Source organism: Podarcis pityusensis (genome assembly GCF_964106645.2).
Source record: "Podarcis pityusensis genome assembly, chromosome: 1".
Taxonomy (NCBI): Eukaryota; Metazoa; Chordata; class Lepidosauria; order Squamata; family Lacertidae; genus Podarcis; species Podarcis pityusensis.
Window position 1 is genome coordinate 45,294,652 of NC_138028.1, and position 27,943 is coordinate 45,322,594.

Below are 27,943 nucleotides of genomic sequence, written 5' to 3' on the forward strand. Positions count from 1 at the left end.
TTTAAGGTTGCAAGGATATTGGGCAGAATTCATCTAACAAACTCTGTCAACTTCCACTTGCACAGTAGGGCTGTCCCCCCTCCTCCCTCTGACCCCTGAAATCAGCTACTGGTGTTTGTGTCAGAAGAACCCCCTGAACAGCAAGGGACGAGGGAAGGAGGTGGTCATTCCATCTGGCATACTGAAATGCTATCACATTTGTAAAAGTTGTTGAATTCCACCCATAATCTTCGCTTCCTTTTTAACAATACAGCGGCCTACAAATGCATTTATTTTTTATAGTAGCATGGCCATGCTTTCACAGTTCTGAAGCCTTCCCACTACTCTTAATACTAGGGGGAGACCATTGGGAATGTTTACATAATGTATATTCTGAAGTTCATACACAGCTTATTCTTTCCTTTTAATGACTCTGGGTCTGCATCCCAGCTGCACTGTCTCATGATAGAAATAAGAGCTTTAAGAAAGAACTGTATCTAGCCTGAGCTGTGCTGTATGGGTTAAATTTTATGTCTGGTCCTGCGCAGCTGCTGTAGTCCTCTGCTGCTGCTGCTGCTGCTGCGTTATGCTGAGGTTATGGTGTGGTATTGAAAACAGCCTCTTGATTGGATAGATGTGCCAGGGGGGAGAGGTATCGGACAAAAATGCAAATCAATGGATGAGCTTGTTGTGTTATAACTCGGACTCCTAAGTGCTTTGAGTGCTAGCCTTAATTGATTTGCAGGGATACTGAATAGCTTTCTTTTCATCCCTAGTCTGTTTTTCAAAATCTCAAAACTAAGTTATACCTAATATTTAGGGACCCGGGGAATCTGATTTGGCTGAGTTGTTTTTTGTTTTTTTTTAATCTGACAGTGGTTTTCAGGGACTGTATTTTGCCTTTTGCCTGGGTTCTATGATCCAAGCCTCCATATATGGTTGCAGCAAAGCATTCTGCTTCATTACTTGGCTGTGGCTGCCATAGCTACTGAAAACTGCATTATGCTGTAGAAGCCGCCAGATTCTGCATAAGCCTTATAGGCGTTTTTGGGGAAGAGGGGAGGGAGTTACACAATAGAGTCCTGGGAAGCTGATGACAAAACAGCCGGGAGAAAACGTGATTCTACAAAAGGCTGATTTAGTATGCTGACTGCCAAGTTAACCCATGGGACGAGAAGATGAAAAATGAATCAGCTGTTTTCATAATCCTGGAAATGTTCTCGGTAATTGGTACTTACAATTGGTTTAAGGTCAGTGACATTTAGAAAATAAACATTGGATGTATTAATTACTATTTATTGATAAGAATGCTATCATTGTAATTATGCTTTTAATCTTTGTTAAATCTAGTGAGCAATGTTGGTTATATTCCACAAAGGGTTTCTGTTCTCCCTATGCCTTAGTTTGTTTGTTTTGCCTGTGTCATTACATGATGAGAGTCGGGTCTGGCAAAGCAAAAGACAATATCTTCTAGAGTAAATGGGTTTTTTTTTTTTTTTTTAAATCACAGTAAGGCTTCATTAACTGTGTTGGGTTTTTTTAATTTGAAAGAAGGGAAACCTGATTAGTAGGTTTATTTCTTAGTGCATGAAATGCTGGGATTTAACAGTTCCTGAAAGAAGCTGGAGTTGTATCAGTATCTGGGTAACGATGCTTCTGTGGACCAGTAAAACAACCACCTGTGCAAATTTTGGAGTATAGAGGCCTGCTTTATAGTAACAAATAATTTTAATGCATTTACTTTGACATTATTCTCCATGTGGAACGTTTGGGGTGGGGATGAGCTGTGGCAGAACACCTGCCGTCATGCTACTTAAGATTACTGTGTCAATGATTATCCACAGGACAAGCAATTATACTTAAGGCAGTTAAGTGTCCATGCCTAAACATTGGAATATATAGCAATAAAAACAGTATTGATGTGGATGGGACTGACATCCAAGCCCCAGGTCCTGCCATTTTCCAGTTCTTTCGTGTTTCAATAGAGGTGCCTCATGCGTTCTGCATTACCTATGTGATGCAAGCATCAGGCTGGATGAATTTTTATTACCAATCTACTTAATGCAGTTGTCTCTGTGCTCTGAATACATATAGGATGTTTTCTGTTTGTTCTTGGATTGAGTACTTGAATCTGCTGACATTTTTAAGAATTGTTGGGAAATACGGGAGCATAGAAACCAATGCTTTCTACACTTTATGTAATGCAACCCCCTCAGTTATTTTCTCCTTCTGTGGCATTAATCACTGAGATAGCAAAAATTGTAGAGATCTGCAGTACTGTATCATAATACGGTGTGCACTGTTGCACTTTATAACAGCTGTTTTTCAAGACCTGAGCAATGAATGGTTCATAATGCCTAATATCCTGTCTTTTGTAGTGTCCATTAGCAAATGCTTTGGTGACCATGAATAGGACTGGTGTACAGCAGTTGATCTTCATTCAGCTGCAGCTTCTGTTTGTTAAAAAAAAAAAAAAAAGCCGGGGGGGGGGGTCCTGCATGAAGGTTAATAGCCTCTCATTTAACAGCTTTTAAAAGACCTGTTCTCCTTGAATTGGTCTAATTGCTTTTTGAGCTGAACTACAGCTTCCCATTTAAATGGGGTGTTTAGCTTAAACGACAAGTTCTTATGTTTTAGAAAAAGGGTAAAAGGAGCCTTCTGGTCAGTTTAGAGCAGGGGTAGGCAACCTAAGGCCCGGGGGCCAGATGCGGCCCAATCGCCTTCTCAATCCAGCCCACAGACGGTCCGGGAATCAGCGTGTTTTTACATGAGTAGAATGTGTCCTTTTATTTAAAATGCATCTCTGGGTTATATGTGGGGCATAGGAATTCGTTCATTTTTTTCTTCAAAATATAGTTCGGCCCACTACATGGTCTGAGGGACGGTGGACTGGCCCCCTACTGAAAAAGGTTGCTGACCCCTGGTTTAGAGCCACAAGAGACTTTAGATAAGCCTTTCTTCTTCTTTAGCTGAGGGGAAGACATATGCATTTAGAAAGCTTGGGAGTAAATATGGCTTATGACTTGCCAGGTGTAGGGTCATTTATTTGTCTCCTTGGCAACCAGGTGTTTCATAGCCTCTAGATAATCCTAGAACTAGAATGGATGCACCTTACATTGATAGCTGGGTACACTTTCCATTCATTTCATCAGGACTGACATCCATAACTGTCCAGAAGTTTCAGCTATTGTACAGTATCTGCCTCCTAACATGAGAGCGCTATGGGAATCTCCACTGGCTATGTTTACAGACTCTTGTACCAACTGAGCACAAAACATTTTTGACTCAACTCAAAAATCTTCTTGTATGGGAATGCACTAACACATGCAGTGGAGAAGGAAAGGCAAATAATGAAATTATTGCTTTAAGTGGGGATCTTAATTGCTGCTGGTGGTTTAAAAAGCAGGTTTCCATTCTTCAAAACAGCTAATGATACATGCCCCTCTTAGCTAGTTATTTTGCTGGACTGAAACAGTTGAATACAAAGCACAATAAATATATTGGTCTCTAATAATGAGTCATACAACTTTGAATTGGAAATTGGATTTTCCCTTTCTATAAAAAGTTGTAAAACTTTACAAGGAAAAAACTTAGCAATTTTTGCTTAGAATGAATTTTAATAGGCAATGGTGCCAGATGCCACACTGCAACTGAAGACCTCATCATTCCATGGTTTGACAGGGATGAGGGTGATGACTTGGATACTGGGACCTGAGTAGATGGAATGGGCTGAGTACTCAGTTCACCACCAGCATGGGCCAGAGGGCCAGAAGGGTTTTGCCCATGGTACATACGGATTCCATCACAAGAATACCACTCCACATTGGAGTGGGTTTATACGGCTTGTATCTGGTGCTGGACCATAGAGACAGATGAGGGATTATGCTCATCCTGTCCACCCTGTTGCCAGCAGCCTCTCTGACTGAGGTATGGAAGGTAAAGAACCCAGCATGGTGGTCTTAGCAATTTCAGTGTCCATTCCGAGACTGTGGGGTGGGGTTGGCTTGGGACTTCATGGCCACCTTGGCAACAGTGGGGCTGTCTTAGTTTGCCATCAGCCCTATACACATGGCAGGACCACACCCTCACTTTTTCTTTGCTCCAGGTGAGATGGGCAATCTCAAAATAGCAGAGAGGGGTTCCAAATAACCCCAGTGTCAGAATCAGGGCACTTTCTGGTGGAACCTGAGAGATTCCTGAATGCTCATGAAGATTTTGAAAGCCCTGGCCTTCTAGAATGAGGAGCTACAACAGACTTTTGGCACAGTTACTCATGAGTGCTCTTTCCAGTGTTGTAGAGCATGTATGGCTGCCTGGTATCCCTGCAAACTTTGTGTGATGAAACTATTGGGAAGACTAGCTGCAGATGGCACACAACACATTCTGAAGCCAACTGAACACTAGTTAGAGGTGCATGATCATGCCTACTGCATGGTAGTGTAGGAAGCAATGAAGTTCTTCCTCCACTGCTTCCTCAAGAAAGTTACCTGGCAGAGCTCTTTAGAGTGTTCAGAGGGCTGTTACCTACTCCTGTGAGTGGAGCTATAGAGTCCACTGCAAATTGTTTGCAATATAGTTTAAGAATGAAACAAATCAAAACACTCTTGATGCTGTTATTATAGAATCTGCTGAGGTGCCCAACACACCATCTGAGCAAATGTTTATGTGATCATTTTCAGTTATTAGGGTTTAATGTCTCCTTGTAGCATTGTGTTTGATGACTTGCCATCTCAACCAATTCTCTTGACTGATTAGAACTAGCAACAACCACCCTCCCCAACAACAAAAACCTCCCCATAACAATACCCCAGCCCAGGAATTTGTTCAGCAACCTCAGCTTTTGTAGCTGGAATCAGTCAGGGCCCCTCCCTACCAGGCGAGGTGGGAAAAGGCCTGCAAGGCAGGGAGCAGGTCTCTAGGGACTCATCAGCATCAACTGGAGCCACTTTGAGAATGGTCCATCATTCCTTTCATTTCCTTTGTCTGCTCCACGTGCATTGCTCTGATTCTCACAATCTTTCTCCCAAATATTCTTGATAAGATTTCCCTCAGATCCCCATCTGTAAAATGGCCTTAATGATATAAAGACAGATTAGAATGGCAGCTATGTACACTTACTTCTTGGGAGTATATTCCTTGGAACTTTCTCATCATTCTGCCCAGTGCTCAGATGAAGCAAAAGGTAAGGGAGTTCTTAATGAAACCCAAAGCTCTGTCCCCTCACTTCCCCAATTTTAGACAAATCATGGGCCTCCTGCAGCCAGAATGAGAGGACTGGGACTTCTACAGCCCTCCCTTGGTAATTTGAGTGCTACCTCTGAGTGGATGCTACTGCTCTGCTAGTATGAATGAAGTACCAATGAAGTACCTGTACCAATATGGGTTCCGACCTGGGTTTGGGACTGACTCATTCTTGGTCAACCTGATGGATGACCTGTAGCAGAAGACACCCTGCCTTGATGTGGAATTCATTTCCATTTAAAATAAGGCATGCTCTAATAAACTACACTTTTAGATGCATTCTTATGCCTTTTTTTATTTACCCAAGACATTTCTGAAATAAAATTTGAATTATTGTTCATTGACTACCTTAAAATAACAGCTTAACTATTTTTGATCTTCTGTACACCACTCTGATATCTTGCGAACAGTTTATAAATATTTTAAAACGAAATAACTATTATGTGGCTAGTGGTATTACTATGTGGAGCCCGCTATTAAGCTTCTTTTAAATTTCATGCTACCCGTCAACATTCTGACCTTACTGTGACATCATACACATGCAAACACACATGCAACACACATACACATCATAGCCTTTCCTTTACCCATCCTCCTTCATTAGGATCTTTCATTAGGACCTGAACTTTTCAGTTAGATACTTTGATTTTGACTGACAGAAATTTAAACCGATTTAAAGAGATATATGTTTGACCTGCAATAATGTTGCTTTCCTGGTTTAATTTTATTTTTAAATTTTCCAGCAGTGAACAGAGAGATGCTATACATGAAGAATGTCAGCCAAAGCTGAAGAACCAGGAGGTTCTCCACAGCAAGGAAATTCAAAAGCAGCAACAGTATGTTGAAAAATTACAACAGCAGATCTTGGATGGGCAGATCAAAGCTGAGCAAGAACTAGAGCACGATCAAGCCATAATCAATCAGTGGATCAAAGAAAGTGAGTTTTCTTTCCCATTCTCATTTTTTTCCTACTTACACTGTTGATGCATAATTTTCTCATTTTACTCTGGTTTCTTTCTTTCACCCATTATTTTATCATTCTTAAAGTGAGGTTAGCACTCAAGCAGCAGTTTATATTTTATATTCATTGGCTGGATGAGTCTTCCCTACGATACTTTAAGATACACTCTTGTCCTTCGTAAAACTACCAGCTTGAAATGCTCTCTGGCTTTAAAATTTGGATATAGCTGCATAAATTTGAATTAAGGCTGTATAAGATATCCCCCAGTCTCATTTCTCAGGTCAAAAATAGCTTTATGGATGGGGTAGAAATCCCCCTTCCCACAAAAAAATATATACGAATGCCCAACTTTTTTCAGCTCCTTTGGGTGTTGTCAGGGAACTGCCATCAGTGCCGGAGGGAGAGAGCAAAATCCAGAGGGATTCCAGAGAGCGTCCAGGGATTGGGAGAGGCAGCCCATCTTCTGGGGAAGAGAATCAGCGTGGCACCAGTGGAGAAGGGGGGCAGATGGGGAAGCAGCGAGGCGGTCCCATGACTCCTTGCCGGGGACCAGCGGGCAGAGTAGGGGTCCTCCGCTGCCTAAGCCCTCCTTGCGCAGAAGGCTTTCGCGCAGAGAGAATAGGAGGAGACTAGGCGTCAAAGAGCTTCTTTGCTGGAAGAAGTTTAAGAAACGCCCACTGACGGATTCTGCCAGCGATTGAGACAGCCACGGGTGAGTGGCTGTTCGGACAGAAAAGGTTCACTCAGGCAACCCAGCCAGGTGTTTGCACCGGCTTATGCACAAGCAACCCCTAGAACCACTACAGCAATCCGTCAGTCACTGACGTTGCTTGTGCACAGCCCCGGAGAGGCAGCACGATGAGCCAAACAGGACCGGCCGGAGAGACAGAGCAAGAAGCCATGGTGCGAGGTCTGGTCGAGAGGAACCGAGACCTGGAGGCGCATGTCGCTACCCTGTCTGCGCAGCTGGAGGAGAGACGGGCTCAGGATGCACAGGTCAGAGCCACCCCGATAGGGAGGAAGGTCCCGGGGCTGGTACACAAGTTTGGTGGAAAGCCCCAAGACTACAATGCCTTCCGAACGGAAATTCAGTACGCTTTGGAATTGCAGAAAAATGACTTTGCGGATGACGGGGAGAGGGTGGCTTACATTGTTGGACATCTGCAGGATGGGGCGTGCGAATGGATCAGGCCCCTAATGGCGACGCAGAATGATGCATTGAAAGATCTTAAGAAATTCTACCAGGCAATGGACGCGATGTTCTCCAGTGAGGTGGAGCAAAGCGTGACATGGAGGGAGCTGATGGGGTGCAAGCAGGGGAGCCTGTCCGTCAGAAACTACTGGTCGCGTTTTGCGATGTTAGTCCACAAGCTCGGGTGGGATCTGGACTCTGAACCAGTACAAATGTTGTTTGAAGTGGGTTTGGCCCCTGAAGTGAAAGACGAGTTGTCCCGAGCGCCCCGCCCGCGGTCGATGGATGAACTCACAAAGACTGTGCTTGCGATCGGTGTACGCCAGGAAGCGCGGGCTCAGGAGAAGCGGGAGATAAGGGCGGAACGTTTCCATGACAACCGCATTCCGGAGATGCCGAGGGAGCCTTCCCAGGCAGCGGAGCCGATGGAAATTGATGGAGCGCGCGCGGGCGAAGTTTCAAACGCTGGTGAAGATCGGAAAAGGGACGGAAAGGAGTGGAAAACTACCAAGAAGTGTTTCCTCTGTCAGCGACCGGGACATTTTGCAAAGGTCTGCCCTCAACGAAAAGCCTGGCAAGGCATGATGGAGGCTGCAGGCCACAACGAGAAGGGGGAGGAAGAGCCGGTGCAGGGAAACGACAACGCCTGGCTGCCAACCAGCAGGGGCAGCAGCCAGGCCAGCAACCAATAGAAGTGCCCCAGCCTGACCCTCCCAAGGCAGCTATAGCAATAGAGGTGGTGCTAGAATTCCCAAATGGGCACCCCGTCAAAGTGGAGGGGCTGCTAGATTCTGGCAGCTCGTGTAATTTCTTCAGCAGAGACTTCGCTCTGGAGCACCAGCTCCACCTGTTGCCACTAGATTTTCCCTTGCAGGTGACCACCATCGATGGCAGGGAACTCCTGGGAGGGGAAGTGACACACCAGACACCGCCAATGCGAATGAGTGTCTCCAGGCACACGGAAACCATTGCCTTTCACGTGGCCACGCTGGCAGGACCCCCAATAATACTGGGAATGAGCTGGCTGGCAATACATGACCCAGTGGTGTCATGGCATCAGCGGTCGGTCACCTTTGGGTCAGCTTACTGCTTAGAACACTGTCTGGGAGGGAAGGAACCAAGAATGACTGTGGCCAGGGTGGCTGGGGTGGCCCTGGAGCAAAAAAGGGAGGTGCCACCACAATATGCTGATTTGAAGGAGGTCTTCAGCGAGAGGGAGGCAGACAGACTGCCCTCCCACAGGCCATTTGACTGCCAAATCAACCTGCTTCCAGGGGCTCAGTTACCGGTGGGTAAGCTGTATGCCGTGTCCGACCGGGAGATGCAGGAGTTGCGGCAGTTTATTGACAAGAACCTGGAGAGGTTTCATAAGGGAATCAAAGGCGGTGGAGGGCAGTCCAGTGTTCTTTGTGGACAAAAAAGAGACTAATCAGCCCAGATTAGTCGTGGATTACCGGGCCCTAAACCTGGTGTCAGAACCCGTGACTTTCCCAATGCCCAGGATTGACAATATTTTGACACATGTGAGGCAGGGGAAGATTTTTACCAAGCTGGACCTCAGGGGAGCATACAGTCTGATTAGGATAAGGGAGGGGGATGAATGGAAAACGACCATGTTCACCCCCTGGGGGCTTTTGAGTACTTAGTCATGCCATTTGGATTACAATCGGGGTCCGCCTGCTTTCAAACCTTCATGCACCATGTGTTGGGGCCCCTGCTGTACAAGAATTGCGTAGCCTTTTTGGATGACGTCTTAATCTATTCGGACAATGAAAAGCAACACGTCAGAGACGTCAGGGAGGTGCTACAGAGATTGAAGAAGCATCAGTTGTGGGTCAAGCTGGAAAAATGCCAATTCCACGCCAGGGAGGTCGAGTTCCTGGGGTACAGGTTGTCAGACAAAGGACTAGCCATGGATCCGGGCAAAGTGAAGGCAGTGCTGGAATGGAAAGCCCCCCAAAACAGAAAGGATGTGCAGGGGTTCCTAGGCTTCAGCAACTTCTACAGGAAGTTCATAAAGAACTTCGCTCACTTGACAGCGCCCATAACGGATTGTCTTAGTAGCAAAAAGAAGTTCGCGTGGACAGAGGATGCGCAGCAATCCCTTGAAAAACTGAAGAAGGCGTTCACCTCGGAAGAGCAGCTCCTGCACGTGGATCCAGAGAAGCCCATGAGATTGGAGACAGACGCGTCCGACCGCGCGATTGGAGCGGTCCTTTTGCAGCCCGGGGCAAGCAGAACTGGAGGCCGTGTGCCTTTTTCTCTAGGAAGCTGAGCAAGTCAGAGCAAAACTGCACGGTGTATGACCGAGAACTGCTTGCGATCTATGTGGCATTTCGGCAATGGAGACATCTATTGATAGGGGCGCGGCACAAGATCCAGGTCCGAACTGACCACAAGAACTTGGAATACTGGCGGATCGCGCGAGTGCTCAACCAGAGACAGATCAGATGGTCCCAGGAGTTCGCCAAGTTTTTCTTCGAGATACGATACGTGCCAGGAGAGGAAAACGTAAGGGCAGATGCTCTCTCCCGGAAACCGGAGTACATGGAAGGAGAGGGGCCACCAGAGACCAGGCACGTGTTCCCCGAGGACCAGTGGGTGTGTGGGGGAGCGTTGGTTGGGAAACAAGAACTGGCAGGACTCACCAGAGACGATGAGTTTGCTCAGACAAAAATCAGGGAACTCAGGGACGGAAAGGAAGTCAATGGAGGGTTTGAGGAAAAGGAAGGGCTACTGTACTATAAGGGGGCGCTGTATGTACCAGGGGAGACTTTGAGGGGGAAGGTACTTAGACAACTCCATGACAACCCAACAGCTGGGCACTTTGGACAGCACAAGACCATGCTACTTGTCACCAGGCAGTTCTGGTGGCCAAAGGTGAGGGAAGACGTACGAGAATATGTACGAGGGTGCGACCGATGCCAGAGGGCAAAGGGGGAAAGGGCTGCCCCCGCGGGCCTACTGGAACCCTTACCTACACCGGAAAAGCCCTGGGAGGTGGTGTCCATTGATTTTATGACAGATCTGCCCAAGTCAAGGGGAAAGACAGCAGTCATGGTAGTGGTCGATCTACTGACTAAAATGTGCCATTTCGTAGCTTGCTCACATGCAGCAACGGCAGAGGAGACAGCCAGGCTGTTTGTGGATCACATTTTTAGACTGCATGGGGCTCCATTGAGGGTAATCTCGGATCGCGGGAAACAATTTACTGGTTCTGGCGGAGACTCATGAGCTTGCTACAGGTCGAGGTGAGCTTCTCGATGGCGAGGCACCCAGAAACCAACGGACAAGCCGAAAGAGCGAACGGTATACTCCAGCAGTACCTACGCTGCTATGTCAGCGAGAGACAGAACGTTTGGGTAGAGAAATTAGCTTTGGCTGAATTTGCGTACAATAACGCTGAACACGTGTCCACGGGAATGAGCCCTTTCATGGCCAATTACGGGTGTCACCCCAGGGCCTTACCGGGGCGGGGGGAGGAAGGATGGAGTGTACCTGCGGCTGAGCAATTGGTGGAAGAAATGGAGGCCTTACCCCAGCAACTCAGGCTGAACTTGGAGCGGGCCAAGGAAGTTTACAAGAGGCAGGCAGACAGGCACCGTCAGGAGGGGGAGGCCATACGGGTGGGAGACCGGGTGTGGTTGTCATCCCAAGGGTTGCCCCTAAAGGGAGGGTGCAAGAAGTTGCAGCCTAGGCGGCTGGGGCCTTTTGAGGTAATACAGCAGGTTAACCCAGTGGCATTTAAACTCAAGTTGCCTGACAGCATGAAGATACATCCGGTGTTCCATAGGTCCCTACTTTCACCTTACAGGGAGGGGCAGGAATTCCCGGGATGGGAGGAAGGGGTTACCACCCACCCGCGGGTAGAGGAGAGGGAACACTGTAACGAAGCCACGGAAATACTCGATTCAAGGTGGCAAGGTCGCCAGGTAGAGTACCTGGGAGGGGGAACCTAGGTCTGAAAACACTTGGGTCCCTGCAGAATCAATCACTGATGGGTATCTGGTGGAAGAATTCCACGGTTTGTTCCCGGATAAGCCCAAACCATTAGCTAGATTCTGGGAGGAAGAATTTGGACCCACAGACGACGAAGGGGACTTTGTGGGTTTTCCTGCCTCCGAAGAGGAGGGAGAGGAGGTGTCCGAGGGAGAAGAATCAGACTGGGAGGTTCAACCAGTGGGAAGAGATCCGAGCGGATGGGAGGCTGGTTTTGAATCCTCAGAAGATGATGACAGTTCCTTCAGGGGATTCCCCGCATCGTCGATCGAGGAGAGAGAGGAGGTTGTATCGGAAAATCGTGCCAGGGGTGGGGGGTGGGGTCCTGAGGAGGAGGTGGATGTCAGGGAACTGCCATCAGTGCCGGAGGGAGAGAGCAAAATCCAGAGGGATTCCAGAGAGCGTCCAGGGATTGGGAGAGGCAGCCCATCTTCTGGGGAAGAGAATCAGTGTAGCACCAGTGGAGAAGGGGGGCAGATGGGGGAAGCGGCGAGGCGGTCACATGACTCCTTGCCGGGGACCAGCGGGGAGAGTAAGGGTCCTCCGCTGCCTACGCCCTCCTTGCGCAGAAGGCTTTCGCGCAGAGAGAGTAGGAGGAGACTAGGCGTCAAAGAGCTTCTTTGCTGGAAGAAGTTTAAGAAACGCCCACTGACGGATTCTGCAAGCGATTGAGACAGCCACGGGTGAGTGGCTGTCCGGACAGAAAAGGTTCACTCAGGCAACCCAGCCAGGTGTTTGCACCGGCTTACGCACGAGCAACCCCTAGAACCACTACAGGTGTCATTGTCTGATCTTGCTCCTGCTTCTGTCAGTGTCATTATTCCTCCTCTTTCCTAGGTTAATCTCAGTGATTATTCCAACCAATCAGCAGACATATGCTTAATGCCCATCAGCTTTGGCTACATGGGGATGTCACTGGGGATACTTGAGAAGTAGCAGCAAGTTGATATGTGTTGATGTATAAAGCCCTGAACAACTTGGGCCCTTTTATCCCTGCTTGGTCACTAATCTGATCTGCTTGTCCAGATGAGCTGTGTTAGTTGTCCCCTGTGTGGGCCTTAACTAGGGTATTATAGTATCACTGATCCCATACTGTAGAAAACTTTTCCAGCAGAAATTTGGTGGGCATATGTGCCCCCCCCAACATTACAATCTTAGTATGATCCAAATATGTTACCCACACATATATGCTTCAAACTTCAGAGTTCCAAACTTTAGTTTTTATTTAGATAAAAACACTTTTTTAAAAAAACAAAAAACACCCAAGAATAGCCGGTGTTTCAAGTACAGTGGAGCCTTGGTCCTCGAACGGCTTAGTTAATGAACAAATCAGCTCTCAAACGCCAAAAACCCAGAAGTAAGTGTTCTGGTTTTTGAACTTTTTTCGGAAGCCGAACATCCAATGCAGCTTCCACTTGAGTGCAGGAAGCTCCTGCAGCCAATCAGAAGCTGCACTTTAGTTTTCAAACGTTTTAGAAGTGGAGCAGACTAATGGATTATTTTTGAGAACCAAAGTACCGCGGTACTGGAACAGCAAGGATTACCATCCCAGACCTGCTGTGTTTTTGTTTCCCTTCTCCCCACAACCCCCTTTGCCTCTGTGGTTTTAGGACCACTGGTTTTTAGGACTACTGTTTTTAATACAGAATTTTTAATTATTGTAAGCCACTCAGGGATCTACTGTGGTGCAATCTTCCAACTTTGGTGCTGCTAAAAGGGGACATCACTTTCTTCTCCATCGGTCACCCTGGCTGCTGGGGGTTACCTATGGATGTAGCCAATCATGGGCAAGCTTGGGGTCGTGGTTTAGGAAGTGGACTCGCTGGTTATAAAAGCCAGCTGTGCCTAGGCCTTGGTCTCAGTCAATGCTGGATTCATCAATTACCCACCCCACACTTTATGTGTAGGCCTGCTCAAGGGTGAGCCGGTAGGTCCTGCCTAAAACCTTGCTATGGACATCTTGAGTTGCCATACTCGGGGACAGGGAGGAATTTGTCTGCAGACAAGTTGGGCTTGGCTGAGGGTTTTGCTTACCTCATAGCAATTGTCACAACTTGATAGTAGATAAGGCATTAGGTTGGATCCTTAGTCTAGGTGGACTGGGAGGTTGGGAGCCCTGCTAATCCAAGGAATCAGAATATCCCATTAAAGGGATCCAGGGTGAGGTGCTTCTTTCCAGACACCCAGAAGGTGGCTGATGGGCTATAACACCCTCATAATGGTGATCTCGTGTGGGAAGTTCACTCTGATTTGATGTAAGACATGGGGCAATCCTTAACCTTGGTTGACCAAATAATCAACCAGCAGACGGACTAGACTGGTTGATTCAGAATACACACCCAATGCCTGTGCCAAAACCTGCTGACATCTGTAATCAATAAAGTTGTGGCCTGTTTGAATCCCAGTTGGTTGTCCTGTGTTTACTGCAGCTTCAACATGCCTTGGCCCCTCTGCCACAACTTCACTGCACCTAGACCCACAATGTCAGGCTGATCTTGCTTAAATTATTTCTCAAAACAAATTCTAAAATTGACATAGAGTTGATTATTCTCCTCAAAAATTCTCGGTGCTGTTGATAAATTACAACCGAACTGACAAGACTTGCTGATTTTCATGCTTTTTGTTCATTTGTTTGCTTGTTTTCCTAGACCAGCAGTGGCTCATTGATGAAAAGAAACGGCTGGCTGTCCAGCAACAGCAGCAGGAATCTGCTGTGCAGACAGAAGTCAAATCATATGCAGAAGCTGGAGTCCAGAACATATTGGAGTCAGAAACTAGCCTGTCCCTCACAGAACAGAACAAGAAGAAACTGGTACAACTTGAACTTTTACGAAAATACTCTTTGAAGAAAGCAGAAAGACATTTAAGCCGGAAGAAGGTTAAAGTGCATCTTGAGAGGATTGTGAAGAAGCAAAAATTGCTAGAGGCCAAGAAAAACCTGGAACACTTAGAAGCTAATTGCTGGATTAATGAGGATAGTGTGAAACATTCCCAGTCTCTGGACCAAGATACCACAGTAACTTCTGGGGACTTCAAGTGTTCACAGCCAGAATCAGATTCATGCTCCTTGCAATGCAGAAGAAACAGCTTTTTAAATCATCAGCCAACACATTGCAGGTGAATATTTGCACAATACTTCTCAAAACACTAATCTGTTCTGGCAAAGCACATTTTTCATTAACTTCAAAGTGCATGTTAAATGTCGTGGCTCCAAGCTTATTCAGTCTCATCAGCAGATGTGTCAACTAAATTTTTAGTTGATTAATCATTAGAGCCCCGTCATAACTGACAGGAGTGAGAGTTAAGGCAAATGAAAAAGTTTTGATGTGACATTGGAAAAGAAAAGGACAGCACTTGGCAAACCTCTCTGAGGAGGGAATTGTTGAGGCTGCTTGCCATAAGAGAAAGCATAGTCCCCTTTCTTGCCTTGGAAGGTGTTCTTTAAATGCAGTAGTTCCAAAGCATTTAGGACTTTATAGACCAAACTTGTACTTGGAAACAGATTCACCTGTTTAAGAACTGGTGAAATGTTGTATAAATTGCCACACTTCCTGCAGTAGCACAGAGGTTGCCTATATAGTAATATACAGTTTTCAAGATTGAACATATCAGTTCAACAAACACTGAGATCCTCTCAGATCCAGTGTAATCCAAACCATGTCATATTAAGATTTGCTGGTCAGCAGGTTCATCCCAACAAGATTTGATAGCTTGTCAAGGCCTCCTATTGGTCTCTCAATTGCTGGGTCTCTCAATTGCTAGTCAGGTAAGGACTATTGCTTCATAACTCTGTCGATTTGGTATGTTTGTCTACATAGGACTGTATTCAACATAGTGCTAAGGAGACTGTTCTATCAGGGCAAGGATTTCTGCCTGTCCAGCTGAATGTTATCCCCCTCACCCCCCAACTCTCTACTTGGGGTTCCCTCAACCCTCTAGATCAGATTTGGGGACAGTATAGGGCATGTGTGGGGAGAAGGGGGAAATCCTGTCACACTGGTTGAAATATTTAATTAAATACTGTCCCTATGATCTTGGGTTAGAAGCAGCAATCATACTATAGGTTCAGGGATGGGAAGCCTATAATCTTCAACGTTGTTTGATTCCCATTAGCTCTGTGCATTGGCTATGCTGGCTGGGGCTGGTGGGAATTGGATTCCAACATCAGATGGAGGGGACACAGGATGCCCATTCCTGCTGTAGGCTCTTAGCATCAACTTAGGTACAGTGGTACCTCAGGTTACATACGCTTCAGGTTACAGACTTTGCTAACCCAGAAATAGTACCTCAGGTTAAGAACTTTGCTTCAGGATGAGAACAGAAATCGTGCTCCGGCGGCGCAGCGGCAGCAGGGAGCCCCATTAGCTAAAGTGGTGCTTCAGGTTAAGAACAGTTTCAGGTTAAGAACGGACCTCCAGAACTAATTAAGTACTTAACCCGAGGTACCACTGTACTTTGCCTATTAGTCCACCACAGAGCAACCACTTGACTCCTAAGCAAATGACAATGATAGGATTTCCATTGGGGTAAGCATGATTATGAAAGCAATGTTGCACCTGCCTTAAAAAAACACACCATAAAGCAAATTTATTAACATATTGTTGGTTTTGTTTTTACAGTTTTTTCTTGAAGAGGGATCCCTCTCAAGTACCTACCTCAGCACACAGCCATGGATGCTGTGAAGTTAACCAACCAAGGAAATCACTGTCTGTAGAGTATCTTCCAAGAGCAATTAAAGAACTTTCCAGAAGAGATAACATTCATGATGACAGAGATTCTGCCTTCCCAACCAACAGACAGCAGATCAAAATTCGAAAGTCATTATATTTGGGAAGTAAAGGAAGAGTGAAGAATGACAGTAGTAATACAGAAGTAATTTCTCTTATCTGCGAAGAAATCGAAACAATGGAGAAATCAAATAGCAGACCAAGGCAAACTAGATCTAAAGCCCAGATTTCTAAGACCAGTTCTCCTGACCACTTCAAGAAAAAAGGTGAATCTGAAATAGGAAGACAGGTGGGAAAACTAAAAGCACCGGCAGATTCAAATCAGCATAAAGGGAAGCACTTAGAAAAGAGTGACGCTCAGGAAGCTAGCAGAAAGACTAGAACTGATACAAGAAAAAAGCACAAAACTTCACTTCCAGGAAATTCCTCTAAGGAACTTAAAAAATCAGCAATATATGGTGAACCACCAGAAAAGCATCTAAGCCAAACAGCAAATAATGTGAAAAGAGATTCAAAGGACAAACAATCAGAGGAAGAGCTTGAACTCCTGAGGTTAGCAACTTCAGCAAGAAGCCTTAACAATATAAATGCCCCCACACCGCTCTGTCATGAGGAAAAAAGATGGCACAGTGCTGAGGTGTTGAGCGATAGAATCTCAAAAGCAGTCCCCAAGCCACTGAGAAGCTGGCAAGAAGATGATGACCTTGAGTTTTCTGATACAGATAGTGCCTATTCTGTAGATTCTCTTTCATCTGCTAGTGCAAATATCCTGACAAGTCAGCTGAGTCATACGGAGTCATCTGGAATCAAGGACACAGTTGAGCTGGAAGGTTCTGAAAGTGATGACAGCCAGATGTCCCAAGATTCTCTTTCTGAAAAAGTAAAGAAAACTGAAAGTCAAGATACAATTAATTTTCTTGAGGTCCATCAGGAACCTGTTGATAACTGTCAGTCTGCCTCACTATTAGCAAACACATCTTTATCAAAAAACAATAATTGGACTATGAATGAAAGAAGCTTTTCTCTTGATAGTCTAGGGGATGTTGATGAAGTTTCAGAAGATATAGCAGAGGAATCCAAATTAGAGTCATTTGATGAAGTTCCGGCAGAGGCTTTTTGGAATTTGCAAAACCCAAGGTCAGAATCCAGAAAGAGCAACAAGCAGCAAAACCATGAGATCTGTAAGGAAAGTGTAAAAAGACCCAGTGACTTGAATCTGAATACTGATTCTTTTTATCTGGATGCTAGTACACAGTCTAGTTCTAGTAGCATTTATGATCAATCAGTAAAAGAAATTGAAATTTGTGTTTCGGGACCAGAGAGTTCATTTGATCAAAGATCAAATGCTGCAAGTGAAAATCTTCCTGTTTTCCCAGATGCTTGGTTGTCTTGTGACTCAAAAAATGGAAAGACCAGCCCCATCATAACAATGCCTTCTTCCCAAGATCACTCAGAGTTCCGGGTTGCTCAGCTTCACCCTATTAACAAGTCAAACTGCTGGATGAAGAAAGATGACCTAAGGCAGTCAGCTGCAGAATTGTCATTTGTCTCCTGTTATAAAAAACCGTATTGGGTTTCTCATGAGCCAGACACGATAGAAACATTATTTTCACCATCAGTACCTTTTCCAGAAACAAGGAAACACCTTGAAATTGAAGCTCCAGGAGCCATGCCACCATTTTCTCTGTCAACCAAAAACGTTCAGTTTGGTCATGGTTCTACATTTATTACAAAATATGGTTATTCTGAAGTTGCTTCTCTGCCTGAGTCTAATTGCCAGCAGCCTGATGAATTATCTGAGGGTGGATCTGCTACTATACAGAAAGAAGACATTTATGTAAATACTAATTTCAAAGAATGCCTCTTTAGAACAATTGAAAAAGAAGACTTTGACTGTGACTCTAACAGCAACATAAGAGACTCGGAGGTAGTTGACTTAAACCCCATAGATAAATCCACCTGCGCAGTACCTAGTGGATCTCCTGACTTGATTGCATTGGGTAAAGCACAGAAAAAGTATCAAGGTCATGAACATTTGTTTTCAAAAGAGGGAGTAAATTTATTTAGTGATGAAAGTTTCTATCTCTGTGATGCATTAAGCAAGAGCACCAACAATGTTGGGGAAGAAGAATATTCTAGTGACAAGATACATTTATTAATACATGGTGGAAGTAATTTTGATCCGGTGCCAAAAGCAATATACCAACAAGTGGCTGCAGAAGAAATTGGTATAGAGAATAAATTGTGTCAAAGTGAGAATACAGATTTTTGCCACAGGGATCAGTTTGCTCTACCAATACAAATTTCTGAGACTGAGAGATTCAGTATGCAAGAAAAGAGAGATGCGGTGACAGAATCTGCTTTAGAGGTACCTTCATTTAGAGAAGTAGAAGAAGCAGCTCAAGAGAAAGACTTGTGCTCAGAAAGTAACTGTGAAATTCAGACTAAATTATTAACAAGTGATTCTCATTCAGGTTCAGAACCTGACTGTTCTGGAAGTAGTGTTAGTCAAAAGGTTTTGTTAACTTCTGATGCTGAAAATATGAGGGAACAGACCAGTGAAGGGGAAAAGACCATGCTCTCTTTTTTTGGCCAGGGAACATCTTCATCTACTTCTATGGATTTGGTGACTGACAAATCAATGTGTTCAACTATGGACAAAAATGGGGGGGAAACTAAACTTTCAGTTGATTGTGATAAATCCACTTTCCAATCTAATTCAAATATGCATTATCAAGACACAGCTGGAATGGGAAAATATGCTGGGAAATGTCAGGGTTCCATGGCACTTAAGGATGTTCATCTGACCAAATCTAGTTCTGTGGAAAATAGTGTAAATGATCCTAACTCTGTTAGCACCACTGATCAGAAACTCACAGGGCAACAGGAAGTTGAAGATACGTTTTTGTTTGGCTCTAGTGTTCAGTCTGACAAAACCAAAGCTTGGCATATACCTGCATCAAGCGTGGGCAAGGAAGCTGCAGTTTTCCATGTGGACTTCAGCAAAAATGATGGCTCAGAAGTGAATTCTAATCAAGCCAGAAATAACACTGAAAAGGACTGTGGGGGAATGCTGGGAAATGATGGAATTGAATCAGTCACAGCTTTCCAAGAACAGAATCTGTATGTGGATAAAGAATCTGAACATCCAAAAAATGGTGTTGATACTGGAGCTTTAACTACTTCTGAAGATAATAAGTGTGAACTTAATAGTAAGACGATAAACTCTGAAGAACTTATTAAATTAATGAATAGTGTCAATAAGCTGGAATGTGACATATTGGAAATTAAATATAGTCAGAGGTTGCACAATTACCATAGAGGTGAATTTCAAAGTGAAACTGTAGAGAGTAGGATGACCTCAGAAAATACTAACTTGGTTCATAGTACCAGCGAGGAACATTATAAGAAGCTGGCTGCAACAGTGACATATGAGGAAACAAATATCCAGCTGATTGATGAAAACAAAGGAGAACCAAGTCCAGCAAAACCAGCAATGGAACCCGATAGCATTATTCATTCAAGCAGTGTTAATGAAAATAAAATCCATGAAACTGTAAAACAGAGTGATTGTCCTGCAGACATAGAAGCGAGCTCTGAGTGCACTGTGCCGGCTGGGTGTTCTAGCCCAACCATTTTTACTCAAAATATTACAGACTTACTTGACAAATGTGAAAAACCAGTTCAGGTTGACAGAATTTTAGAAAATGTCCTGAGTTTTGAGCCCTCAGCATCTGCAATAACCATTGAGTGTAGACAAGAAGATGCTTTAACCTATAGTGAAGATGATAAAAGTATATATACTGACAATGACACATCTGTAATAGAAAGCTTGTTAATGTACCGCAAGACTGTTCTTCAAGAAAATGAAGTTAATGGGGACATGATTTGTTCTGAAAAGGGGAGCAAAGAACATTGTGATGCAACAGAAAATGTGAATTCCAGGTTAACTAGGCTACACACTGATGACAATGTTGCATTGCAGCAAGAAAATCCAGTACATGGTTTTATTAATTGTGACAACACCAATAATGGAACAAATCCTGAAATACCAGAAATATACTTCACTTCTTCCAATCTGGAAGAACAGGAGGTGCACCAGATAACAGAAGTGTGTCTTGATAATATTAAAACCCAACAGCATGAAAAACCATCAGGGCTTTGGACTTACACAGGTATAATTAATGAGACACCAGAAGACAATAGTAATGGTTGTGCAGGTGACAAGAGAGCTGTAATTGGACAATGTGTGATTAGTGAAGAATTTAAACAAACTGGCAGTGGTGAAAATACCAGTGGATCTAAATGTCTTTCTACAAATTCTCATGTCAATATTTCAGAACACTGTGATGCAAATTTTGGTGGAAGCATATGTGATGATAAATGTATGCCAGATAACTGCATACCTAAGGAAAAAGAAACAATACATCCAACAGCCCCCCTGCCATTGGCAACAGCTGTGAAACTGGACCAAAGTACTATTATACAAAATGTGTGTATTTTAAAAACACAAAAGGTTGGGGAAAATTTGGAGGAAAATAGAGAAAGCCTAGAAGTGGATGTTTCACAAAATCAAGCTGAATTTCTGTTGGGGAACAAATGTAGTTACTGGTTTTCAAACAATGACACCGTGTTAAGTGATTTATCAGAAGAAAAGGAAAGACTGCCTCTCATTTTTTCAAGGAATGAAATTTTTGATGATTCAGTGTCCATTAACCAAACAGGTCCGCTAGAACACAGAAATCAAAACTATGGGTTAACTTCTGCGACTGCTGAAGACCTTTGTAATCAATCTGCATATAGTTCTTTGCTGCCTGGAATAAGGATAGATGAAGAAAATATGAAGGGTGACTGTACTATAATAAGCAATCCTGAAATGCTATTAAGTAATAGTATCAACAATGAAGTAGTTCTCCAGTACTATGAAACACAAATGGATAGTGACTTGCAATCTAGAATGTCATGTACCTTTAACAAAGTGGTGGGGAATGACTCACTTTCTGACATTGTCATGAACAATAAATGTATTGCATTTTCTCCTGATCAGCTAGAACAGAATGGACAGGGGAAGGAAAACTTGATATCCAATAAAATGTCTAATTACACTGCACCTGAGCAGAATCCTAGTAAGGATGACACATTTTCAAAACCATATATTGCAGAGTGCCATGCATCACTAGTATCAGCTACTACTGATGACCCACAAAACAAAGCTAGTCCTCTCAAGACATTGTTTCCTTCTGAAAGTACAAGTGATGATATGGACAGGTTTCGAGGAGAATACAGCACAAAAGAAGAAGAAAAGTGTTTAAATTCATTAAACACATCGCAAAAAGAAACTGCCACATCAGACTCATTAACCTCAGATAAAACAACTACTTATCCCTCTTCAGGTTTCAGAGAAAATGTAGAAGAAGCAACACCATTGTTACCAGAGCTTTCTTCTCACGAGTGTTTTAACAGTATTGGCAGACAGAAAGATTCATTAGTCCCATGTGAACAGACAAATAAATCCCTAGGCACTGATTGCATCAAGACAGAATACAGAATAAATAGTATTGGAGAAATGGAGTGCCAACCAGAAGCTAAGATTCGTGTGTTCAGAACTTCTAATGATCTTTGTATGGGGTGCTTAAATGACTCTATAGCAGTATCTGAGGATGGAGCAAAACTTTCAGGGTGTTCGGACCAAGCCCTATGGGGAAATGCTCATTTTGGTGAAGACAAAGCTGCAGGATGCAGGATGAGTTCTTATTTGTCTGAATACTCTGCTAGTCACTTGAACACCTCAACAGCGCTTCCCACACATTTGCTAGAACGCCCTATGGGCAACTACAAAGCTGATGCTTTGTATTTTGGGGAAAGCAAATATTTGGACTCTGGCATTTTTAATGTCCCTGCCTCAACTGTTGATTACTCTGTACACCACCAGCAAGAGAGCAAAATTACTAATCCTAGTTATAGTACCAAAAATACTCAGCGAGCAGCAGAAATGTATCAGAAGGAAAACCAAGGTCAAGATTATTTCCCTGAATGTCTACATAAACAAGAAAATACCAAGTCTTCACAGCCTGGGGATTATGTGGATAGGACAGAAATAAAATTGCAAGTGGAAAGCTTGCTTCCTTATCAAAGTTTAGAAGAGATAGTTCTAAGTGACAAAGCATTGCCACCTGCTTTATGTTCAGTTGAAGATATCTCCACTAGTACTGTGCTTAAAAATGTAGACATTCTAGAGTCCCCAAGATCACCGGAAGGCTTCACATCATCTCTCTGTCCACCATATACTGACTCACTGCAGAATACTTTTTTGTCAACTTCATTTCGAGCACAAGAAAGTCGAGCATTTTGTCATCAGGGTTTTCCAAATGTTGCTTGCTTTTCTTCAGATACCTCTCCTAGCCTCAATACTAGTCACAGTGATGCCGAGACACATGGTCCTCTGAAAGCTGCTGCATCAAAGTGTCCTGCACTTGCCAGCAGTATGATGCAGGAAAGCCAGTGTGACGATTCTGTGATAGTAGACCCACAGCCATGTGCTTCTGAAACTACTACTTTTTCTCTTATGAAAGAAAGTGGTTGTCTCCCACTTTCTGATCCTAACTCTAGCTCTCAAGGAAACTCAGCTTTAGATTGCAGCGAAAGACACGAATTTAAAACTGAAAAATTCCATTATGAAAGAGATGTTTGTGAAGAACCAAGGGATACAACTTCAGTGCAAAAGGGCTATTTGGAAAACATTGGCAAAACTTTACATCACACATTGCATTCAAGTCTTGATATGCAAGAAGATCAGAGTACACCACAGTTAAATAGCAGGGTTGATCTAGACAACTTCCCTAATACAAATGCAAATAATCATATAATTGCACATAAGGAGATGAAGAGTAAGAGAGAATCTTTAATGTCGGAACAGCTAAATATTTCAGTAGTAAATGACAGCATGTCCTCAAAGTATTTATCAGGAAGCAGCTGTTTGACTTCGCAGGAAGAACCTGCACCGGAGACAATTAAAACTGAAAATGCAGTTTTTACTTCACAGAATTCAAACAGAAGCAAAGAAGATGGACAACGGCCATGTTTGCAGAGTCATAGCTTATCAGCACCATCTATTACTGTTATATCTAATTTTGAGTGTGCTTCAGAAACTTCTAAAGTTGACCTTTCTGTACATTCTACCTCTAAGTCATTACAAGAGTTAAATATGAGTGTTGAACCACCATCTCCAACTGAGGATGACCTGCACAGAGCTGAAAGCTTATCCAAATTAAAGACAGACAATGTTGTGCCAGTTAAATATAAACCGAGATTTCAAAAGAAATCCATTCAAGCCCAGAGGTCTAATTACTGTGATAAAAGAAACCGTAGAGAGAGCACTCAGGAAAGTCGCTCTTCAGATCCTTCCGCTGCTCACTATCCAGTAGCTGTTGCCCACACAACTGGCAATCCCGTGGATACAGAAACAGAGAAATACTCAAATAATGTTTCTTTGGCACACCAACACAGTTTGAGTACACATGAAGATCTAAGACATCAAATGGAGGCAACAGACAATAAAGATGCAATGCACTTCAGTTCAAGCGATATCAACCCATATATTCACCCATGGCAGCAAGATGAATGCTGCAAGATTGGTTGGAAACAATATGTTTTTGGAAGTGCAAGTGATGTCTCTAGTAACCCACCTCCATTGAGTTTGGATAATCAAGCAGTTATGAGGTGCTCCAGTGTGGATAATGGTTTGAATTCTCAAATCTCCCCTTTCCGTTCTCATCTCAGTTCATATGCTAATGCAAGAATGTTATCCAGCACCATAAGTAGCACAGAAGATCTCCAGGGATGGGATGTTGCAAGAGAAGGCTTTGACTCTACCCATTCAGATGAGAGTGGCAAGCCTTGTACCAACGTTTCTCATGATGAACTTGAGGCTACACCAGAAAACTGCATTTCCAGATGTGAAAATGGTTCTCAGCAGTCTGGAAATGCTTCCATGCAAGTTGATGAAATTGTTCTTCTCTACCCTTCTGAGTCGGAGAAATCCTCCAATAAACCACAAGAACTACTCACTTGTGACCGGGAAACACAGACAGAGGCACCAACAAGGCATAGAAGGCAGAAGAGACACCGGAGAAGCAACACAGATATATCTGCAAGAAATCCTGAGCCAAGCAAGGATACATTCCAGCAGCCTTCTTCTTGGTCAAGCATGCAGAATCTTTCCCTGCATCTTTCACAGCTGCTTCACAACACTTCTGAGCTGCTAGGAAATTTGTCCTTACAGAATGTTAAAGATAGTGAACCAAGTGACCATAAAGCGATTGGTGAAGAAAGCTCAAGAACCACTGTAACTGACAGCTGTACCCAAACAACAGAAGACATAGGCATTCAGACAGATATTTTAGGACATCTTCAGAACAAAGACAAGGAAAGGACAATCAACACTAATGTAGAAAGTGAGACAATGAAGTCTCAGGAAGTAAATGTTATTGTGAAGTTAGTACATACAGATTCTGTAGCTCTGGCTAAGGAGAGAATGTCAGAAGGCATGGGACACAAATTGCAGGGCATGCTTGACAAGGGAAGCCATGATGATATCCCAGAAGATTCTTTTATGCCTCAGCCTTCCTTAAGTAGAGATTCCAGTTCTTCATCAAAGGTGCCAATAGTACCATTACATGCCCCAGCAGTACTTTTCCCTGTTGCATCTTCACTTGGTTCTAGACCTGAGTCTTCAGATGTTGTGGTCAGTAACCCTGCCTCTAGCATTTCTCTGTCTCCAGCATGCTACTCTCAGGACAGGAAGCCTGTTGGTAAAACTGACATTCCAAGAATAAGGGATAATAGCTTGCTAGTTGACCGAGCCTCTTCCCCAATTTTGACTCTTAGTGCCACTCCAGCCAGCCAGCAATTCACATCAGGCAAGTCTGCTTGTTCTTTCAAAGGATCTGTTGGACAACGGAAACATACTGCAAGCTCAGAAACAAGTTTTAGGGAAAATGATTCAGATCCACAATATGACTTTAGATCTTGGGAGCCATGTGTAGACTCTTCTTCACAAACTGAGGTGGACAGTGTGTCTACCACGTCTAGAGAGAGCAAGGAAATGTACAAAATGCCTGAAGATGGCTTTGATAACAATGCAGCTAGAGAACTTTCAGGTGCTTCAAAACAAAAGCACAGGTTTACTATTGACACACATACTGCAGTTCACACCAAAAGACTTTATCATTCAAGTAGCACTTTAGAGCTTTCTAGCCATGGGGAATACTTAGTTGATGATCACAGAGAGGCTGTTCCAGTGGAACGTTCATTCCGTCAGATACGAGCCACGAGGAGGGCGAGAAACTTCTCTGGAGGAATCAAATATGAAAGTCCCATTAGAAATTCAGAATGCTCACCCACCAAAAAGTCATTTCAGAGATCGTTAAGTGAGACACCAGAATGTGTGCCTGATTCTTTTTCTCCGCAACATCAACAGACATGGAGAAACCAAAAGCACTGCCCTTTTCCAATGTCTGAAAGGAGCAGTGTGCAAGATGATGATGAAGATGACGATACAGGATCTGATACTGAAAGTGAGTGTAACACTGAAATTCTACTAAGTGAGAATACCTCCTTAGTAAAGACCCACAGACTTCGAAGCTACAGTCTTCGTGACCTGCCTCTGCACAATAAATTCAGCAACTGGTGTGGTGTGCAGGGAGGTTCTCGATCTTCTTTAACTAGCCTGGCTAGAAGTGCTGGTGATATCCACAGCCAGGCAGAAAGGAAGACCGTTAACACAAGAGCACCTGAAGCAGAAGAGAGATCCCAGCTTAGTGAAAGGAGAGCCAGGGAGATTGAGGGGCTCCGAAGAGAGCGTGCCCAGATTATGTCTAGCATACACTTAGAAATGAACCAGCATCCTCTTACTGTGGAACTTACTGAAGCAAAGCTGAATTATGGCATTGGAGAAACAGATGCCCAGCTGAGGATTCTTCAGAGTGGAGTAGTCGAGGACTTGACATCAGTACCCATAAAACAGCGACTCTATGAAAGGTGAATTGCTTTACATTTAAAGTAATAGAAAATTGGCTAGAAGTGGTGCTTTTCAATCTTGAATATTTCTTCTTAATAAACTACATAATCTGTTGGGTGTATTTGTTTAGAACGGGGGGGGGGGGGTTTATTGGCTTGTTTTTGTTCTTATTTTTGTTCTGTATTTTATTATGTATTTGTGTCTCTTATAATGTAATTCCATGTTGTAAACCACCCTGAGATTTATGGCTATAGGGTAGTGTACAAATTTAATAAACAACAACAGAACCAGGTGTTCTGAAGACACAAAGCAGCTACTGACAACAGCCTCCATGTGTCACATTCCCCCTTTCTGTAATAATACAGCCTCAGTTAACCCAGAGCCTTAACTTCATGATGCAGCATATTCTCTCCCTGCCCCTGGCAGCTGTCACTGAGGTAAGGTTGGGAGAAGAGAAACTTAGACATGGTTTGACTAACCAGGACCACATGAATTGGTCCTCGACAGTCCCTTTTGCTTTCCGGCTGCACTTAATGCACCATTCAAACCTGGGATTGCGATTAAGCTCTCTCCTCACTAATCACGAGCTTCAGCCAAGGTCTGTTCCCACACCATCATCCTGGAAAAGTTATATCAGCTGTTACAGAGAGGAAAGTTGGGCACTTCACTTAGAGCAGGCTTCCTCAAACTCAGCTCTCCAGATGTTTTGAGACTACAATTTCCATCATCCCTGACCACTGGTCAAGCTAGCTATGGATCATGGGAGTTGTAGGCCAAAAACATCTGGAGGGCCGAGTTTGAGGAAGCCTGACTTAGCTACTGTTTTTAGCAACAGCCTTGTATCTCGTGTAATCCAACTCTCATTCTTCCCTCAAAGTTGCAAGAGTTTCATTGGGTAGAGGATATGTGTGTGTGTGTGTGTGTGTGTGTGTGTGTGTGTGTGTGTATATATGAATGAATAAGCCATTCAAGGGCATGATTATCATTTCAACAATATAAACATCTGTTCAGCACCGCCACTTAGCATTGCTCCTCACAGACAACCAAATTCTTCTCTGACACAGTTAAGGCAGTGGTAGGTAGTGTTAAGAATTCCAATCTGCTGACAAAGCTGCCATACACGATACACTGGTGTAGCAATGAAAATACAATGATAAAACTCTTTAGCAGATAAAGCTGCAGTCCAGTACTCACTAGCCTGGGAGTAAGCCCCATAAATTCCATTGGCATTTAGGTCTGAGTAATTATTCTTAAGATCAACCTGTATGTCTGAAAGTAGGATTTTATCACTAGTACCTAAAAATTATTCTTCCATTGAGACTGAAAACTCAGATGGCCCTAACTTTTATATGAAGTATCAACCTTTCTCTCCCCCCCCATCCCCACTATAGGCACAGGAAGTCAATTGAAATACTGAGAAAGCAGCGGGAGGAGAAACTTCAGTGTTTCAGAAGGAGCCGTAGTCTCAGCCCACAAAAGCATCTCAGCCTTTTGCAGACAGTGGAAACGAACCAGAGGGATTTAGATCTCCCTAGCCGCCGCCGCGAATACCTACAACAACTGAGACGGGATGTTGTGGAAAATACAAGGTAGAGATGGCCAAGGGCCTTTACTGGTGTCAAAACACTCATATTGTATGACAGCACTGATGATACATTTGAGGAGGCTAGAAGATAGCTCATGTTCATGTTCCAGCCAGCTGAAGGCCTTATTTGATCCGTCTGAACTCTCTTCTCAGCCATTAAAACAAAATCACATCTCAAGAAGGGCGGTCTTGGAAGTAGATAAAAGTAAAAAAAAATTCTTATTATGTTGATGCCTCTCTT

At 43.8% G+C, this 27,943-nt stretch overlaps 1 protein-coding gene across 5 annotated transcripts in view; it reads left to right on the plus strand.

Moving 5' to 3' along the window:
- The window catches only part of STARD9 (StAR related lipid transfer domain containing 9), a 146,666-nt gene that overhangs the window by 83,321 nt on the left and 35,402 nt on the right, over positions 1–27,943 (plus strand). For 4 of the 5 annotated variants that reach the window (XR_013987215.1, XM_081008572.1, XM_081008569.1 and 1 more), the window contains 4 exons: positions 5,964–6,157; positions 14,021–14,489; positions 15,992–26,137; positions 27,509–27,706. Coding sequence is in view for 4 of the 5 variants with exons in the window: in XM_081008572.1 (XP_080864698.1) it covers positions 5,964–6,157; positions 14,021–14,489; positions 15,992–26,137; positions 27,509–27,706 (11,007 nt within the window). In the remaining variant the exon portion in view is untranslated. The remainder of the gene's footprint in view (positions 1–5,963; positions 6,158–14,020; positions 14,490–15,991; positions 26,138–27,508; positions 27,707–27,943) is intronic. The other variant, XM_081008570.1, reaches the window with a different exon arrangement.